Source organism: Hyperolius riggenbachi, chromosome 5 (genome assembly GCF_040937935.1).
Source record: "Hyperolius riggenbachi isolate aHypRig1 chromosome 5, aHypRig1.pri, whole genome shotgun sequence".
Classification (NCBI taxonomy): Eukaryota; Metazoa; Chordata; class Amphibia; order Anura; family Hyperoliidae; genus Hyperolius; species Hyperolius riggenbachi.
In genome coordinates this window covers 329,667,364-329,688,527 of record NC_090650.1, presented here as the reverse complement: position 1 = coordinate 329,688,527, position 21,164 = coordinate 329,667,364, and the positions used below count along the sequence as shown (strand labels likewise).

General features: G+C 41.6%; 1 protein-coding gene across 1 annotated transcript in view; it reads right to left on the bottom strand.

Moving 5' to 3' along the window:
• DSG1 (desmoglein 1) overlaps positions 1-21,164 on the bottom strand; it is a 121,940-nt gene that overhangs the window by 53,138 nt on the left and 47,638 nt on the right. Inside the window, exons 3-6 of the mRNA XM_068237307.1 lie at positions 19,986-20,021; positions 14,436-14,576; positions 2,453-2,614; positions 1,511-1,655 (exon numbers count right to left, since the gene is read on the bottom strand). Of these exons, the coding sequence (XP_068093408.1) occupies positions 1,511-1,655; positions 2,453-2,614; positions 14,436-14,576; positions 19,986-20,021 (484 nt within the window). The remainder of the gene's footprint in view (positions 1-1,510; positions 1,656-2,452; positions 2,615-14,435; positions 14,577-19,985; positions 20,022-21,164) is intronic.

Here is a 21,164-nt window from a genome sequence, read left to right as displayed (position 1 = left end):
CCCGGCTCTGGGAGGGAGGGGGGCTTGTTGAGGTTAGCCATGGAGATGGGGTGGGGGCTGTTAAGGTTAGCTGTGGTGGGGTGGGGGGGAGTTAATGTAAGCTGGGGGGGGGGAGTTAAGGTTAGCCATGGTGGAGAGGGTTAATGTAAGCCATGGCGGGGAATGGAGGGGGTATAATGTAAGCTGGGGGGGAGTTAAGGTTAGCCATGGTGGAGAGGGTTAATGTAAGCTGTGTGTCTGTGTGTGTGGGTGTGTGTGCGTGCGTGCGTGCGTGCGCGTGCTTGCGTGTGTGTGTGTGTGTGGGAGGGGGTTCCGGTTAGGCATTGGCACTGGGAGGGTTCAGTGTTAGAATATGGTTAAGTTTAGCTCTAGTAAACCTTTGGTATTTATTACTGACCATTTACTATAGTTTGGTCCACTGCAACAGTAGAATATCAGTAAATTTACCAATATTCTACTATTGCCTTCTCTTGATGTACGCCCTCCTAGAAGTCACACCGTTTAATTATAATAATTTAATGAATGTTGCTTTTTTTTAAAAGGAGTATGGTTGGGTGTGAAAAATCCTTCCTACTTTCGTTGTGCTCTTCATTGTGCATCTGTTGATAGGAAAACATGAACTTGTTTTACAATCCAGTAATCCAATCCAGATCATGATTCAGTTTGTCATTGTATCTGTTGCAGTGACAAAACACAAAGGGGTTGATTCACTAAGAGAAATAGCGCAAGTAACCTCCTGTTACTCGTGCTATTTCATCAGTGTGTCTCAAATGTCAGTGTTAGCACGCTACACACACTATTGGCCGTGTACTCAACCCCAGTAACAGGAGCACACACTATGCTGCTGTATTGCAGCACAACGAGCGCTAGTAACTTTACACACGCTCCACTCCACCCACCCTGAGCCCCTTCAGGTCCAGTCACATTAAAGGACATGATCCTCGCACTCTGATTGGCCCAAGCTGCCTGTCAAGTGACTGGCAGGCTATTGGGGCAATCAGAGTGCGGGCATCACATCCTTTAATGTGACTGGACCCAATTTAGGGCGGGAGGAGTGGAGTGGGCATAAAGGTACTAGCGCCCGCTATGCTGCAATACAGCATCATATAATGTGCGCTCCTGTTACTGGGGTTGATTACGTGCGCTACACGGCCAATAGCGCACGTATCGTGATAACACTGACAATGAAGGCTCGCTGATGAAATAGCACAAGTAACAGGAGGTTACTTGCGCTATTTACCTTAATGAATCAACCCCAAAGTCCCAACCTGTATGGGTTTTTATGGACACTGGATGGAAGTTGAACATGTCATAATAGCAATGCTATTATAAAATGCTTGACACATCTGAACAAGGCTCCGTACTGTCGACAGCACAAACCCGTTGTAGTGTGGAACCAGCTTAAGATGCAACATAGTTTGTGAATTGTACAAAGAAAACAGTGTGAGCAGACAGCATGCAAGGATGATAAGAAAGGGAGAATGTATACAATAAAATATGTATTGCTTACTTGCACGGCATCTCTCTTCTACTGAGCCAACAAACACACTCTGTGAGAACACTGGTGCGTTGTCATTGATGTCTTGAATTTTAACAACCAAATCTAGAGGTTTTTCTACTTCTCGACCAGATGCCGTCACAGCATGGACTTTAATCTAGATACACATCAGTTCAAGTTAGCAGAAAAAAAAAAAATAGTCATGAAACATGTTAAATCCTTCTTCAAATTCAAAGATTGAAAAAAAACTGATGTCGACAACTATTGAATGAGGACGAATGGGTGAATTGTTTTGTTACTTGCCCTACTTACCTGAATCCACTCACCTGTATGTTCCCCATTGCCCCTCCTCTTCTATCCACTGAACTGTACATGCTGCTCAGCTATAACCGAGCAGTGTGTCTATATACTGTAGCTCTTGAGCTCTAAGGATTGATGCATGATTGCTATGGTAGACAAGTAAAGTGCACTGTGTGTGGTACGCACCGTAAGGGACACTTCCAAAGTACGTAGCTAGCACGGCATAGAGTGCATACCTTTATTTTAGAGGAAGAACCTCCCTCACTTCTCCGTCTCTCCCTCCCTCTCTTCATGCCGCACCCCCCCCCTTCCTCAATAAACCACCAAACCGCACACACAGCACCCTCCCTTCCCCACCTAAGATAGACACACCAATCCTTTAGTACATTAGATTACCTAACAATACCGAAAAGAAGTGGATATGTATTATTTTAGTAACTTAGTTTGGCTGAAAAAAGACATCCGTCCATCAAGGTCAACCAGAAATGACAACATATACTAATAGGCACTTTCTGAATTTTATACTTCCTAAATTAAAACTTTATGACAATATAGAAGTGCATTGATTTGTCAATGCACACAACTAATTGCTACAGCTGTGTGTAATTTGTTTCCTCATACGGTACAAAATGAAAACATACAACATTAACTTACTCGGAGCATTGGTATTTGTTCACGGTCGAGGCGGATATCAGTGACATTCAGGAAACCTGTTTTAGGATCTATAATAAATACATTGTAAGGTGCTTGATCTACACCTTGTCCACTGATTCTATAATATACAATATCTTTCTTCACTTCGATGTCAGAATGGACCTGTGAATAGGAAAAAATGTCATATTAATATAGTAAATATGAGTGTAACATTATGGAGAAAAGCTCACTCATTTATTTATGGCAGATTCAGCGACTGTACTGCCATGAAGATAGATAGACAGACCTAGTATCCAGATTGTAAAGGGGAAGGCAAAGACTTAATCTGTCTGGTAATATTGCAGCTTGTAGCACAGAATGTCTGTAATGTAGTGCAGGGAATAGTGTGTGTGTGTCCTCGACTTTTAGGAACTTGCAAAGAGATAAAAAGAAGCACTGCAACTGAATGCAAAAAGGGGGTTTATCCGCACACCCATGTGCATATGCTGTGTGTGCTAGGGTCAGTATATTATACTAACAACCAAAGAAAAAAGAGGCCCTTTAGAAAAGCACCACTCAGCTAATAGTAAATCTGGTCACAAAAATAACTCTTTATTTATACACATAGAATAAAGCCACAACATATGAATCATCTGAGGTATGTGTATAGGAATGGGGGTAAATCAATCCACATATATACACCCATAGATCTATACCAATCTAATTAAAAACACTTAAAAACACATATTATAGCACAGCCTCGCCATTTGGTCCATATTGCACATCATCACATAAATAATACAAATAATCAATAAATAATTACAACTAACTCCACTCAGGGTTTGTATCAAGCCCTTGAGACGGAGGAACCCGGGTTCAGTATAAAGTGCAGTGCATGAGTATGTGAACAAAACATCCAAATTAAACATATGACATATATACACATCAGAGTACTGGTAATATGATAATACTATGTGCAGTGGTGGAGCAACCTATAGATAAAGTGCAGAGTGCAAGGGAAGAAACCGTGCTAGAAGGTGAATAATACTTAGACCAGGTATGAATACACGGGAGTGCGTTGAGGCAAGGCAGGCAGAGGTTCCCCTCACAATAGATCCCACTAGTTCCGCGGATATCCATCCGCTTTATCAAGGAGAGGAGAGCATGTTTGTGCAGCCGCCATCGCGGCGTTTAAATAGAAATAGGAAGGATAATGCGCATCAAGAGACCCTTCCGCCGGAAGTGACATAGGCGATGCATTGGGCCGGAGAAAAGAGCGGAAGAGGAAGAAGCCCAGCGTAACCAGCGTGACACGCAAGGAAGTAAACAGCGTGTCACGCAGATCTAAGTAGTTTCCCTGAAGCCACAGCTTATGTGTTCATGAATTCAGTCTAATTTGAGGGATACGGGAATACTACTTTCACCCATATATCTGCTACCAATTTAGAATGGAAGGATTTTTGGACTCTCTGGAGAGTAGTTGGAATAAGAAGTTTGAAACAGTGTTTAATAATACAAATAACCCCAGAAGAGGGGGTGGAGGTGGTGAATCAGTTCCCAATGAGGCCAAACAAGTATGCAGATCGTTTAAAGATGCGAACAGAGTGTATTTGAGATTGTGGTGGAATATCCACAGCCTCAAACAATATAAAAAAGAAAAAATCTATCCAAGGGGTTTGAGGGTTCAAATTTTCCCAACTTGGGAGGTGGATGATGACTATAAAAGCACCTGGGAGGAGGGTTTGGGCAGATGTTCAGTGATAATAATAGACATGCTAATAGATCATGATGAACAACTGTTAGCAAAAAAGAGGATTGAATTAAAAAATATGGAGACTGCCCTCCAGGGTTTTGATAAACAAACAATAATACAGCCCTTTATGGATCAGCTTAAACAGGATATGTTAAATTTTGAAAAATTTATTATTGATGGCAAACAGAAAAAGTTCACAAGAGATAGACAGGACTATGATGGTGGAGCGGCCTATAGATGGAGACATAGAGGGAATGGGAGAAGGCGCAGGAGGTTCCCCAGGCCCCCAAAGCCCAAAGAGGGTATACCTAAAGCCCCTATCAATAATGGTAGTTCAGCTGACCTTGAACAAAATGATACAGGGACCACCAGTGATGATTTTTTATCAGACAGCGATCCAGAAAACGAACCCGGAGGGGGGGTTGGAGACATAAGGGCAAGACCCTACAGGCATCAAACCACCCCACAAGTGAAACGTCTGAGAGTACAACACACGGACTAAAAGTAATTAATTTTTCGGACCACATTTTGACAGAGACAGAGCAAAAACTTTTATCAAGAGGGCTCTCCTTCTCACCTACTAAGGGACTTGATAAATTTGAGTTGCTTAAGGACATCTATTTATTTTGCAGGAAACTTGTTTTTAAGAAGTACTTTGAAGGTGGAACAGACTCACCTCCTGACATGGACTCAATGGATAGACAGGTCTTTAATGACCTAATGTCCCTTATGCATGAGAATCAACAACAAGACCTGGTAAGTAGACGAAATAGACTGTTCAGAGTACCATCGAAACAACTCATGCCCTTTAGTACCTGCCCTGCTGTCAAAGTGTTCTTTGAAAGGACTTGGGAAGAAATTGAGAAACTACCCCTGATACGGAATCAAGGTCAGAATTTGAGTAGGGAAGAAAGTATGGCAATAAGGAATTTGTCTGACAATGATACCTTTTTAATTAAAGAGGCAGACAAAGGGGGGAACATTGTTCTTTGGCCTAAAGAATTATATCTACAAGAAGCATTTAAACAATTGAAGAACACTGAGCACTATGTAGCACTTCCTGGAAACCCCACTGATTATTATAAAGCCATACTGGAGGATATATTGACAGTGGCCAGAAATAGGGGGATCATTTCTAAGAAGGAATATGATTTTCTATGGGTCAAACATCCAGTTATCCCCACATTTTACCTTTTGCCTAAAATTCACAAGAATAGTATGTGCCCACCAGGCAGACCAATAGTGTCTGGCATAGGGAGTCTAACGGCGCCTTGTTGTGAATTTTTAGACTTTTTCCTTCAACATCATGTGACCAGCCTGGATTCCCATCTAAAGGACAGTTCCGACCTATTGAGATCTTTGGACGATATGACGGTTCCGGAAGGCACATTACTTGTAAGTCTTGATGTTGAAGCCTTATACACAAACATTACACATGATTGGGCTATGAAAAGTGTACAATATTTCCTGAATATGGAGGAAAATCAACAAGGGGACTTAAAACAGTTACTATTGCAGTTAATGGATTTTATTCTTGGCCACAACTATTTTATCTTTGATGGAACTTATTATAAACAGGTGTGTGGAATAGCCATGGGCGCAAAATGCGCTCCATCAATAGCCAATTTGTTTCTTGGCTATTGGGAAAGAGAGGTAGTGTTTGGTGCTGGTCTTGAATCTTACCACCCCTATATTTTGGGGTGGTATAGATTTATTGATGACGTGTTCATGCTGTGGACAGGGCCAAGAACCTTGTGTGACCAATTTATAGACAAGCTCAACCAAAATAACATGAATATATTTCTGACAAAACATATTTCTTCTGCAGACATGGAATATCTGGATATTAGGATCAGCATCGATCAGGAGGGACGTATAATTACAGATCTTTTTCGTAAGCCTACCTCTGTCAACTCGCTGCTACATTATGAGAGTGCACATACTAAATCTTTGAGGGATAATATCCCTACAGGTCAGTTTTTAAGAATACGAAGGACTTGTTCTAATATGAATAATTTTTGTACACAGGCCAATGTACTGACACACAGGTTCAGGGAACGTGGATATCCCCGACGTGTTATATCGAAGGCCTACCAAAGAGCCAAAGCCACAGATCGATCAAGCCTCCTGGTATCTGCACCAAAAAGGACATCTGATGTGGTAAGATTGAGTACTACTTTTAACAATCAGTGGAGAGATGTGTACCATATACTTGACAAAACTTGGCCCAACCTACAGATGGACGTAGATGTTGCCAAATTTATTACCCCTGCCCCCTCCATAACAGCCAAAAGATGTCCAAATATCAAGGACAAGGTATGTTCAAGTTTTTTTAAGAGGGGTACTACAAGGTGCAGGGGACCACTACAGGGGAGTCACCCATGTGGCAGATGCAACATATGTGACTTGATGCGTCCACGTAAGGAAATCTTGGACACTGGAGGCACTAGTAGCTTCAGAATCCAGGGCTATATTAACTGCCAAAGTAAAGGAGTAATTTATGCCATAATTTGCCCATGTGATAAGATTTACGTGGGCCAAACAAAAAACAAATTAAAAACCAGAATTCAGCAACATCTTTCGAAGATTAGACTGGCCAAGAGGGATATGGATGAAGGAAAACCTTTAACATCAGTGGCAGCACATTTTTTGCATCAGCATGGAGGAGGGATTAGAGGAACAACAGTATGTGGTGTTGAACAGATCAAATTGAATATAAGAGGGTGAGATATTGTGGAAAATCTACTCAGAAAAGAAGCAAGATGGATTTACCAGCTCAAAAGTATGAGCCCGACAGGTATAAATGAGGAGATCGACTGGTCAGGTTTCCTGGGGTAATATTAGATTTGAGTGATATATATATTTTCAGTGTCCCCCGTGATTATTGATGAATTTTAAGGGTTGACATTGTGATCTGTTGATTTATATATGTCTGTACCTCTTGCTGACTTGTTCACTTGTCCCTCTCTTTTTTGTTATAGATATTGTCTGAATGTGTCTACAATGATTTGATCAAATATGATAGATATATGCCCCCCTTATGGTTAAGTCTGCTATGGTCATGGTCATATGTTCCCTTGTGTGTGGAGGATCTTTGGACAATATGAACGCTTTATGTTGCCTCTTATCATGCCCTTTATTGAACATTGGACACTTGCCCGGACTTTGCTATCCTGAATCCTTCTGTATCCCTTGGTGAATATTGGACTCTTGTTTGGATGTTTACCTCTGGGAACATTTTAAAATGGATATAAATATTTCAAGGAAATCTGGTCCTGTGCCCTTGGGCCCTGATAATTTATAATCTGGATATGAGAATGAACTTTATTATCCCGGATCATCCCTTTTGCATCTAAGGAAATATACATATATGGATATACATACTTCTTTAATGTTTGAACTGCTTGGATCTGGCCTATGATAGACCCTCTTTGATCAAAGACTTTGGATATAGGGATTAGCTATTTAAACTGTGGGATGGACAGAACATTATTAGGCTAAATGTTATATATAAGTACTACAGGTATTTTGCCTTTAGTGTTTGACATAGCATATGTTAAATATTGGTATTGAGTGTATTTTGACAAATGTCTTGTCTTTTCTAACAGTCTTTTTCTCCCCTATGTGATTTATTTATGCTTGTCTATATAGGTTGACACTCTGTGGCAGCTGGCGGTATTGCACGCTGTTATTATCCCAGCCGGACCAATTGTGAATTCTCTTGGGCATCTTTTACTCCCTGTGGATGCTGGTGGTACTACACGCACTACTTAGATCTGCGTGACACGCTGTTTACTTCCTTGCGTGTCACGCTGGTTACGCTGGGCTTCTTCCTCTTCCGCTCTTTTCTCCGGCCCAATGCATCGCCTATGTCACTTCCGGCGGAAGGGTCTCTTGATGCACATTATCCTTCCTATTTCTATTTAAACGCCGCGATGGCGGCTGCACAAACATGCTCTCCTCTCCTTGATAAAGCGGACGGATATCCGCGGAACTAGTGGGATCTATTGTGAGGGGAACCTCTGCCTGCCTTGCCTCAACGCACTCCCGTGTATTCATACCTGGTCTAAGTATTATTCACCTTCTAGCACGGTTTCTTCCCTTGCACTCTGCACTTTATCTATAGGTTGCTCCACCACTGCACATAGTATTATCATATTACCAGTACTCTGATGTGTATATATGTCATATGTTTAATTTGGATGTTTTGTTCACATACTCATGCACTGCACTTTATACTGAACCCGGGTTCCTCCGTCTCAAGGGCTTGATACAAACCCTGAGTGGAGTTAGTTGTAATTATTTATTGATTATTTGTATTATTTATGTGATGATGTGCAATATGGACCAAATGGCGAGGCTGTGCTATAATATGTGTTTTTAAGTGTTTTTAATTAGATTGGTATAGATCTATGGGTGTATATATGTGGATTGATTTACCCCCATTCCTATACACATACCTCAGATGATTCATATGTTGTGGCTTTATTCTATGTGTATAAATAAAGAGTTATTTTTGTGACCAGATTTACTATTAGCTGAGTGGTGCTTTTCTAAAGGGCCTCTTTTTTCTTTGGTTGTTAGTATAATATACTGACCCTAGCACACACAGCATATGCACATGGGTGTGCGGATAAACCCCCTTTTTGCTTCTTTATTAGTCTAGGGACAGCTACTTTTCCTATACTGTCCCTTTCTATCCAGCACCCCATGCAGACATTTGGAATTATGCATCTATAGGGGCGCATGCTTATTGCGCCAGTCTATGCACTTAACTTATGTATGTTATATATGAATTGCTTATCATGTAAAATTTCCCTGAAGCCACAGCTTATGTGTTCATGAATTCAGTCTAATTTGAGGGATACGGGAATACTACTTTCACCCATATATCTGCTACCAATTTAGAATGGAAGGATTTTTGGACTCTCTGGAGAGTAGTTGGAATAAGAAGTTTGAAACAGTGTTTAATAATACAAATAACCCCAGAAGAGGGGGTGGAGGTGGTGAATCAGTTCCCAATGAGGCCAAACAAGTATGCAGATCGTTTAAAGATGCGAACAGAGTGTATTTGAGATTGTGGTGGAATATCCACAGCCTCAAACAATATAAAAAAGAAAAAATCTATCCAAGGGGTTTGAGGGTTCAAATTTTCCCAACTTGGGAGGTGGATGATGACTATAAAAGCACCTGGGAGGAGGGTTTGGGCAGATGTTCAGTGATAATAATAGACATGCTAATAGATCATGATGAACAACTGTTAGCAAAAAAGAGGATTGAATTAAAAAATATGGAGACTGCCCTCCAGGGTTTTGATAAACAAACAATAATACAGCCCTTTATGGATCAGCTTAAACAGGATATGTTAAATTTTGAAAAATTTATTATTGATGGCAAACAGAAAAAGTTCACAAGAGATAGACAGGACTATGATGGTGGAGCGGCCTATAGATGGAGACATAGAGGGAATGGGAGAAGGCGCAGGAGGTTCCCCAGGCCCCCAAAGCCCAAAGAGGGTATACCTAAAGCCCCTATCAATAATGGTAGTTCAGCTGACCTTGAACAAAATGATACAGGGACCACCAGTGATGATTTTTTATCAGACAGCGATCCAGAAAACGAACCCGGAGGGGGGGTTGGAGACATAAGGGCAAGACCCTACAGGCATCAAACCACCCCACAAGTGAAACGTCTGAGAGTACAACACACGGACTAAAAGTAATTAATTTATCGGACCACATTTTGACAGAGACAGAGCAAAAACTTTTATCAAGAGGGCTCTCCTTCTCACCTACTAAGGGACTTGATAAATTTGAGTTGCTTAAGGACATCTATTTATTTTGCAGGAAACTTGTTTTTAAGAAGTACTTTGAAGGTGGAACAGACTCACCTCCTGACATGGACTCAATGGATAGACAGGTCTTTAATGACCTAATGTCCCTTATGCATGAGAATCAACAACAAGACCTGGTAAGTAGACGAAATAGACTGTTCAGAGTACCATCGAAACAACTCATGCCCTTTAGTACCTGCCCTGCTGTCAAAGTGTTCTTTGAAAGGACTTGGGAAGAAATTGAGAAACTACCCCTGATACGGAATCAAGGTCAGAATTTGAGTAGGGAAGAAAGTATGGCAATAAGGAATTTGTCTGACAATGATACCTTTTTAATTAAAGAGGCAGACAAAGGGGGGAACATTGTTCTTTGGCCTAAAGAATTATATCTACAAGAAGCATTTAAACAATTGAAGAACACTGAGCACTATGTAGCACTTCCTGGAAACCCCACTGATTATTATAAAGCCATACTGGAGGATATATTGACAGTGGCCAGAAATAGGGGGATCATTTCTAAGAAGGAATATGATTTTCTATGGGTCAAACATCCAGTTATCCCCACATTTTACCTTTTGCCTAAAATTCACAAGAATAGTATGTGCCCACCAGGCAGACCAATAGTGTCTGGCATAGGGAGTCTAACGGCGCCTTGTTGTGAATTTTTAGACTTTTTCCTTCAACATCATGTGACCAGCCTGGATTCCCATCTAAAGGACAGTTCCGACCTATTGAGATCTTTGGACGATATGACGGTTCCGGAAGGCACATTACTTGTAAGTCTTGATGTTGAAGCCTTATACACAAACATTACACATGATTGGGCTATGAAAAGTGTACAATATTTCCTGAATATGGAGGAAAATCAACAAGGGGACTTAAAACAGTTACTATTGCAGTTAATGGATTTTATTCTTGGCCACAACTATTTTATCTTTGATGGAACTTATTATAAACAGGTGTGTGGAATAGCCATGGGCGCAAAATGCGCTCCATCAATAGCCAATTTGTTTCTTGGCTATTGGGAAAGAGAGGTAGTGTTTGGTGCTGGTCTTGAATCTTACCACCCCTATATTTTGGGGTGGTATAGATTTATTGATGACGTGTTCATGCTGTGGACAGGGCCAAGAACCTTGTGTGACCAATTTATAGACAAGCTCAACCAAAATAACATGAATATATTTCTGACAAAACATATTTCTTCTGCAGACATGGAATATCTGGATATTAGGATCAGCATCGATCAGGAGGGACGTATAATTACAGATCTTTTTCGTAAGCCTACCTCTGTCAACTCGCTGCTACATTATGAGAGTGCACATACTAAATCTTTGAGGGATAATATCCCTACAGGTCAGTTTTTAAGAATACGAAGGACTTGTTCTAATATGAATAATTTTTGTACACAGGCCAATGTACTGACACACAGGTTCAGGGAACGTGGATATCCCCGACGTGTTATATCGAAGGCCTACCAAAGAGCCAAAGCCACAGATCGATCAAGCCTCCTGGTATCTGCACCAAAAAGGACATCTGATGTGGTAAGATTGAGTACTACTTTTAACAATCAGTGGAGAGATGTGTACCATATACTTGACAAAACTTGGCCCAACCTACAGATGGACGTAGATGTTGCCAAATTTATTACCCCTGCCCCCTCCATAACAGCCAAAAGATGTCCAAATATCAAGGACAAGGTATGTTCAAGTTTTTTTAAGAGGGGTACTACAAGGTGCAGGGGACCACTACAGGGGAGTCACCCATGTGGCAGATGCAACATATGTGACTTGATGCGTCCACGTAAGGAAATCTTGGACACTGGAGGCACTAGTAGCTTCAGAATCCAGGGCTATATTAACTGCCAAAGTAAAGGAGTATTTTATGCCATAATTTGCCCATGTGATAAGATTTACGTAGGCCAAACAAAAAACAAATTAAAAACCAGAATTCAGCAACATCTTTCGAAGATTAGACTGGCCAAGAGGGATATGGATGAAGGAAAACCTTTAACATCAGTGGCAGCACATTTTTTGCATCAGCATGGAGGAGGGATTAGAGGAACAACAGTATGTGGTGTTGAACAGATCAAATTGAATATAAGAGGGGGAGATATTGTGGAAAATCTACTCAGAAAAGAAGCAAGATGGATTTACCAGCTCAAAAGTATGAGCCCGACAGGTATAAATGAGGAGATCGACTGGTCAGGTTTCCTGGGGTAATATTAGATTTGAGTGATATATATATTTTCAGTGTCCCCCGTGATTATTGATGAATTTTAAGGGTTGACATTGTGATCTGTTGATTTATATATGTCTGTACCTCTTGCTGACTTGTTCACTTGTCCCTCTCTTTTTTGTTATAGATATTGTCTGAATGTGTCTACAATGATTTGATCAAATATGATAGATATATGCCCCCCTTATGGTTAAGTCTGCTATGGTCATGGTCATATGTTCCCTTGTGTGTGGAGGATCTTTGGACAATATGAACGCTTTATGTTGCCTCTTATCATGCCCTTTATTGAACATTGGACACTTGCCCGGACTTTGCTATCCTGAATCCTTCTGTATCCCTTGGTGAATATTGGACTCTTGTTTGGATGTTTACCTCTGGGAACATTTTAAAATGGATATAAATATTTCAAGGAAATCTGGTCCTGTGCCCTTGGGCCCTGATAATTTATAATCTGGATATGAGAATGAACTTTATTATCCCGGATCATCCCTTTTGCATCTAAGGAAATATACATATATGGATATACATACTTCTTTAATGTTTGAACTGCTTGGATCTGGCCTATGATAGACCCTCTTTGATCAAAGACTTTGGATATAGGGATTAGCTATTTAAACTGTGGGATGGACAGAACATTATTAGGCTAAATGTTATATATAAGTACTACAGGTATTTTGCCTTTAGTGTTTGACATAGCATATGTTAAATATTGGTATTGAGTGTATTTTGACAAATGTCTTGTCTTTTCTAACAGTCTTTTTCTCCCCTATGTGATTTATTTATGCTTGTCTATATAGGTTGACACTCTGTGGCAGCTGGCGGTATTGCACGCTGTTATTATCCCAGCCGGACCAATTGTGAATTCTCTTGGGCATCTTTTACTCCCTGTGGATGCTGGTGGTACTACACGCACTACTTAGATCTGCGTGACACGCTGTTTACTTCCTTGCGTGTCACGCTGGTTACGCTGGGCTTCTTCCTCTTCCGCTCTTTTCTCCGGCCCAATGCATCGCCTATGTCACTTCCGGCGGAAGGGTCTCTTGATGCGCATTATCCTTCCTATTTCTATTTAAACGCCGCGATGGCGGCTGCACAAACATGCTCTCCTCTCCTTGATAAAGCGGACGGATATCCGCGGAACTAGTGGGATCTATTGTGAGGGGAACCTCTGCCTGCCTTGCCTCAACGCACTCCCGTGTATTCATACCTGGTCTAAGTATTATTCACCTTCTAGCACGGTTTCTTCCCTTGCACTCTGCACTTTATCTATAGGTTGCTCCACCACTGCACATAGTATTATCATATTACCAGTACTCTGATGTGTATATATGTCATATGTTTAATTTGGATGTTTTGTTCACATACTCATGCACTGCACTTTATACTGAACCCGGGTTCCTCCGTCTCAAGGGCTTGATACAAACCCTGAGTGGAGTTAGTTGTAATTATTTATTGATTATTTGTATTATTTATGTGATGATGTGCAATATGGACCAAATGGCGAGGCTGTGCTATAATATGTGTTTTTAAGTGTTTTTAATTAGATTGGTATAGATCTATGGGTGTATATATGTGGATTGATTTACCCCCATTCCTATACACATACCTCAGATGATTCATATGTTGTGGCTTTATTCTATGTGTATAAATAAAGAGTTATTTTTGTGACCAGATTTACTATTAGCTGAGTGGTGCTTTTCTAAAGGGCCTCTTTTTTCTTTGGTTGACTGCAACTGAATGCGTAAACAAATCTAGTAAACTATTTGTGCCTGGAGTGAGGGTTTAAGTCTATGGCCATCTCAGACAGGACCCATCACATTGATACATACTGTATCTCAGAGGTGATCAGCTTTAATAATGATGCTGCTGGGGTTCACACACACACACACTCTTACATAGGTGGTGCTGGGGTTCACACACACACATCCTACATAGGGGGTGCAGGGGTAACAACCACCCCAAGACCCCCCTGGACTCTAGGGGCCCACATGAAGTTATTTTATTCGCTGTGTGTTTTAAGCCAGTCATTTTCATAGCATTCCTTTGCTTCTGCTTACACCTCTCTCACACAGTGGCATGTGATTATTGTGCATTCTACAGTGGTTGTAAGCAGCATAAAATCTACACTGGGCCCTACCACTGTACATATAGCAGAACGTATTGAACCTGAATGTACTGTATACCTTTGCTATAGGATTCCTGTATCTGTTATCTTCTTCCTCCCTCATATTTGCAGGTGGTATGATCCATTCACGCTTTTGTCTTCTACCAGAATGATAATTCTCCCATATGATTTGTCCCTTTGCATCTTTCCCTATGTTCCTCTACAACAAATAGGAAAAACATATTCAGTTAGACATATCCGGATTTATGTAAACATCTAAATGTGTTCCAGTCCTTATCAAATTCATATTACTTTTGTGATCATGATTTTGATTCATTAAACAGCTAGTATATAATTTCTAAGGGCATTGGCACACGGTTGTTCTTTCCCTAGTCACTAGCAGCAAGCAGGTAAACGCCCTTGTTATTACTTACAATAGTGTCTCTTTACTGACAATAGCAATGTTGCTCTGCTGCAAGCAACACTATTGATAACAAAGGGATGTCTGGATTTTTGCCAGCAACTGCCTAAACAAAACTGATTATTAATACATAGTAGAAAAGAGAAGAAAAGTTGCTCGATTGGGGCAACAGAGTCAGCATCTCTCTCCTTAAAGGGAACCTGAACCAAGTTACATTATTGAAAATAAACAGATTATGTACCTGCAAATGAATATTACATAGTTACCTCATTGTCTGTTCCTCTCAGAAGCTCACCATTTTCTTCTAACAACGATTCCTTCCAGTTATGATAAGATTTTGTCAGATATGAAATATATCAGCTTCTGTCAGTTATATATCAGTTGCTATCAGTTATAACTGAAAGGACAACTGATGTGCAAGGTAATGTCCATACTTCCCTATAGCTCAAGTGGATGATATTAACTCCAGAGGATTCTATTTCACTAATGCAGAGCAGTGCATGGGACCAGAGTTAAACGTGCTATCATCTTCTGTTCTTACAGTTTACAGTTTCTGTTCTGCTGTATCCTCCGTATGGCTCCTGATGCATGCATGTGACCCAATGCATGTCAGGTGACACACTTTGGGGACCTACAGAGGATGCAACAAAGATCTCTATGGGTTTGATTCACAAAATCACGGTAATACTGCTGTGTACAGACAGTCCATTGCAGAATTACCCTCATATCCATCCGCAAGTACCATGAGTTACGCCATAAGCGCGACCTGCGGTGCTCGAGCAGCGTGACTATTGCTACTGTAACGCTCATTAGTAAAGTGCACTCCCATAGTAAAGGTTGCACTACTCGAGTATTGTGGGTCATGCTAATAGTGTAACTCGCATTACTCGTGGAAAGAAATAAGGGTAATACTGCCTTGCGCTGTCTGTGCACAGCAGTATTACCATGATTTTGTGAATCAACCCCCATCTAACTAATGCAGAGCAGTGCCCAGTGGAAAACACACACCAGATCTCCAGGTGCCATCCCATTCTGTTCTTATAGCTGCTTACAGATGCTCCCGATGCATGCACATGATTCAATGCGTGTCAGCTGACACACTGGGAACCTACAGAGTAAGAACAGAAAAGAACACAAAAGGATGCCAACCGGAGCTCTGCTATATGTTTACCGCTGTGCACTGTTCTGCATTAATGAGAGAAAGGGCGAGAGCAAGATGCACACCGCCATGTCTCATCAGTTTACTGCCGGTTACTGGTTTATTGAGTTCCAGATAACTGGGGCTTTGTCATTAGAGTTGGGCCGAACCTCCGATTTTAGGTTCGCGAACCGGGTTCGCGAACTTCCGCGGAAGGTTCGGTTCGCGTTAAAGTTCGCGAACCGCAATAGACTTCAATGGGGATGCGAACTTTGAAAAAAAAAAAAAATTATGCTGGCCACAAAAGTGATGGAAAAGATGTTTCAAGGGGTCTAACACCTGGAGGGGGGCATGGCGGAGTGGGATACACGCCAAAAGTCCCCGGGAAAAATCTGGATTTGACGAAAAGCAGCGTTTTAAGGGCAGAAATCACATTGAATGCTAAATGACAGGCCTAAAGTGCTTTAAAACATCTTGCATGTGTATACATCAATCAGGTAGTGTAATTAAGGTACTGCTTCACACTGACACACCAAACTCCACTGAACAGAACAGGTATGCAGTGGCGGGTTCACTAAACAGGTATACAGTGGCGGGTCCACTGAACAGAACAGGTATGCAGTGGCGGGTTCACTGAACAGGTATGCAGTGGTGGGTTCACAGAACAGGTATGCAGTGGTGGGTTCACAGAACAGGTATGCAGTGGCAGCAGGATCACTGAACAGGTATGCAGTGGTGGGTGGGTTCACAGAACAGGTATGCAGTGGTGGGTTCACAGAACAGGTATGCAGTGGCAGGATCACTGAACAGGTATGCAGTGGTGGGTGGGTTCACAGAACAGGTATGCAGTGGCAGCAGGATCACTGAACAGGTATGCAGTGGTGGGTGGGTTCACAGAACAGGTATGCAGTGGCAGGATCACTGAACAGGTATGCAGTGGTGGTGGGTGGGTTCACAGAACAGGTATGCAGTGGCAGGATCACTGAACAGGTATGCAGTGGTGGGTGGGTTCACAGAACAGGTATGCAGTGGCAGCAGGATCACTGAACAGGTATGCAGTGGTGGGTGGGTTCACAGAACAGGTATGCAGTGGCAGGATCACTGAACAGGTATGCAGTGGTGGTGGGTGGGTTCACAGAACAGGTATGCAGTGGCAGGATCACTGAACAGGTATGCAGTGGCAGGATCACAGTACAGGTATGCAGTGGGCTGAGGGCTCACTGAACAGAACAGGTATGCAGCCAGGAAGAAGTTAAGCCTAACTAATCTTTCCCTATATGAGAGACTGCAGCAGCTCGCCCTACTCTCACTAATGCAGGCACACGAGTGGCCGTAATGGCCGCCGCTGCCTGCCTTATATAAGGGGGGTGGGGCTCCAGGGGCTAGTGTAGCCTAATTGGCTACACTGGGCCTGCTGACTGTGATGTAGAGGGTCAAAGTTGACCCTCAGGTGCATTATGGGGCGAACCGAACTTCTTCCGCAAAACGTTCGCGTGCGGTACCCGCACGCGAACCACCTAAGTTCGCGCGAACCACGTTCGCCGGCGAACCGTTCGGCCCAACTCTATTTGTCATATATAAATTCTATGCACCTAACAATGCTAAATTTAATTAAATACATTGTTAAAACAATGAAAAAGACAAAGCTATCTAAGGTTAGCGCAAAGGTATGTTCATGCTGGTGCCACCTAACTCTGTGTATTGTCCATTCCTCACCTCGCCCCTGGTCTATGTAATAACTACTTGAAAGATCTGGCTCTTAGCTAAAGTCAAATGTTCAGACAGGCAGGATTGCCATGATTTTCCCTCCTATCATGCTCTTATTACCTCCTCTTCCTCTCCCCTAAAGAGAACCTGAGGCGAAGCTCGGATTTAGAAATAAGTACTTACCTAAGGAGATGGAAGCCTCTGGATCCTAATGAGGCTTCCCTCTGCATCCTCCGATCCTCTGGAGCAGTCATGTGAGCACTGCCATGCCTTCACAGTAGGCACGTATGCTTGAAGAGGAGAACACCCCCCATCAGATTACAGACAATCAACCCATTGTCGGTAATGTTTACAGGGTCCGCGCTTGGCGATGGGAGACTGGAGGACACTGAGGGAAGCCTCATTAGGATCTAGAGGCTTCCCTCTACTTAGGTAAGTATTTGATTTTGTACCCAAGCTTCAGCTGTCTGGGAGTCTGAAGTGTAAAAAAATAGCTCTTTTTACATAGCAGTCATCTTCAGCAATAAGGCCATAGCTGAAATGCCGCATCCGCATAGCACAACGAGGTCTTAACCCCACCAAAATCCCTGGCTGCAAGATTTGGGGTTCCTTGCGTGTAGAGGCAGAGCTTTGTGCAGTAGCTCTGCCTCTACTCACGTCACTCTCTGCAGATCTCCGCCTCTTCCCACCCCTCTCAGTCTTCTTTCACTGAGAGGGGCAGGGAGAGGTGGAGATCCGCGGAGATTGACGCGAGTAGAGGCAGAGCTACTGCACAAAGCTCTGCCTCCCCTGGGCAGCAAAAATCCACGTCCTGGAAAGTTGTGGATTTTTGCCCCGGGATTTTGGGGGGATAAAACCTTGTTGGTTCAGCTCTGGCCTTAATGCTGAAGAGGATTGCACTGCAGGATAATACTGTGTGTAGGAAGTCACCTTGTAATGTAAAAGCAATGAGCACAGTCAGCTCCCTATTTTACAAAATCTCACTCTTTAAAATATATCTCATCAAGAAGGAATAGAGATCTTTCTGTCAAATTATGAATTCAACATTAGCTTGTTCATGCATATTGAAAGAAACATTGATGCAAACGCATCTATGAATACAGGAGGCCATATGCAATTAACTTTTTCTCCTAGGTGGTATTTTTAAACTTGTCAATAAAATGCCTTTTAAGCAACCAGAAAGCAAGAAAATACTTAAACCCAAAATAATTTTGATAATACTGTTTAATTTACTTTTTGGTACTTTTTTAGTTGAAAAGTACTGGAAAGTTATTTTAAAGATGAAAAATTATCTTCTAGGAGAAAAATCAGGTGAAAAAATGAGTTGCATATGGGCCATGGCATGAAAATATTGAATTCACAAATACATCAACTCTATGTGACTTTGTATTTTGCTGGCTAGAATCCAATCAGAGCACAACCATCCTTGCCTTTCCACTACTCTAGTGATGTGGGACTGGAGATGGCAGATTTCCAAAGGTGTCCTCCAGGATCATGGTATTCATCTGCTCTTGGTTGCCATCCATCCTGCACATGTGTTGGATTTGGAAACCCCCAAAATGAACTTTTCCAGGGGTGATCTGCAATTGGGCAACCACCCAATGTAAGTAATATCGATTATAACTTACAGTTACTACTAGACTGCAATTTGGTTTCGTTTTAATTCCTTGCCTTAGGTCAGCTACTTAGGCACATTGGGATCACAAGCTACCGGTAGTACCACATGGCCTTTGTTCCTCTTTTTAGTATTACTGAACACAGCTTTTCCTTGCAACCAAAAATTAAGATAAGCTCCTTCATAAACAAACTTATTGAAAAATTCTAACTCTCCTAACCAGTGTATACTGTTTTAGTGCTACTCTATATTAACATTAATCTCCCCCAAACCTTGCTACAAGTCCTAGATATCACTGATTTTTCACCCTGGCTGCTATATTTATATCACATAAGCAATACCAGTTGTCTGGTGGTCCTGCTAATCTTTGGCTGCAGTAGTGTCTTGATTCACACACCTGGAACAAGCATGTAGCTAATCTTGTCAGACTTCCGTCAGAGCACCTGATCTGCATGCTTGATCATGGTCTATGGCTAAAAGTATAAGAGGCAGAGGATCAACAGGACAGCCAGGCAATTTGCATTGTTTAAAAGGAAATAAATATGTCAGGCTTCATATTCCTTTCACTTCAGGTGTGCTTTAAGAAGAAGGGCAAAAAAGCTTCACCTGACTAAATTACTTCTGTACAATACGGGCATTGGCAGGATGGAGCTATATCACCTTATTATCTCTATGGTTTCTGGAACTACACTTTAAATATTAATACATGTGTAATTAAAACATTTAAAGATGCATGTTTCTACAATACCTTTGTTGTCCATTCACAACTGCACTGTAGAGATATCTAAAAAGAAAAAAAAATAGCCATGTGTTAGTATTATAAGTATTAGAATACGTATACATCTTCTTGATATGATGAGCCACCATATGAGATATCATGAAAACAAGAAACGCCAAGTGATGCAACAAACTAGTCCACCAACAAACTAGTCCACATTACTGTAAATAATTGCACTAACTATAAGATTATTATAAGTATTTACAGTACAAAAGTATAAAGGTGTCCCTACATCTAGCGATGTATAGGCAGATCAACCGAGAGACAGATTTCTCTCTGATCCAAACTAATCAGAGAGAAAACTGTTGGCTGCCCCTACACCCCAGGCCAATGACCGATCGATTTCAGCATGAAGTCTCTAGGGGATTGACCTTGTGACACAGCCTCTGCCGCTGACCCTCTACATGACAATGTGCCCCCCGGTGCCTGTAAGTAATTACTGTATTTACAGTAGCAAAGTATAAAGGTGCCCATCCAACTAGCGATGTATAGGCAGATTGGCCAGGAGACAGAAGCTGATCAGAGAGAAATCTGTTGGCTGCCCAAGATTTTCCAGCTTGCTTGATTGATACATTTGACTGATTTTGGCCTGAAATCGGTGAAATCGTTGATCGCGCATGCTTGTTACTGCACCGCTTTTCATCCAATTCCATAAAATTATCGAATCGACGATTGGGCTGCAAAATCACCCACAATGAATACAAGTAATGGTGCACAAACAGCTGTGACTGGTGGTGACCAATTGTTTTGCTGCCTCTCAATATTCACTGGCTACCTTCAGGAAATTAAGTAAAATGATATACTGTATATTATTGCAATAGCATAGTGTTAAGCAACATTCCAAATATTTACAATAAGATACAGAGATGCTGAAGAATAGATATATTATAAAATATGATAAGTTGATTTTACTGACAGCTAGCACTTTCAAGGAGTGGACAACCTATTCCTTCTTATTAGTTGGACTCATAGCAGTCCGAACTCTTCCCCATACACACACTCAACAGCGGTCTTTAGGCTCTCACAACTTTTCTTGTGAAACACCTAAAAAAAATCTCTTGCTATTGTTCAAGCAGCTGATAAGACTGATAAGAAGTCAATTCAACATTTTGATTGACTTCTTATCGCTCTTATCAGCTGCTTGAACAA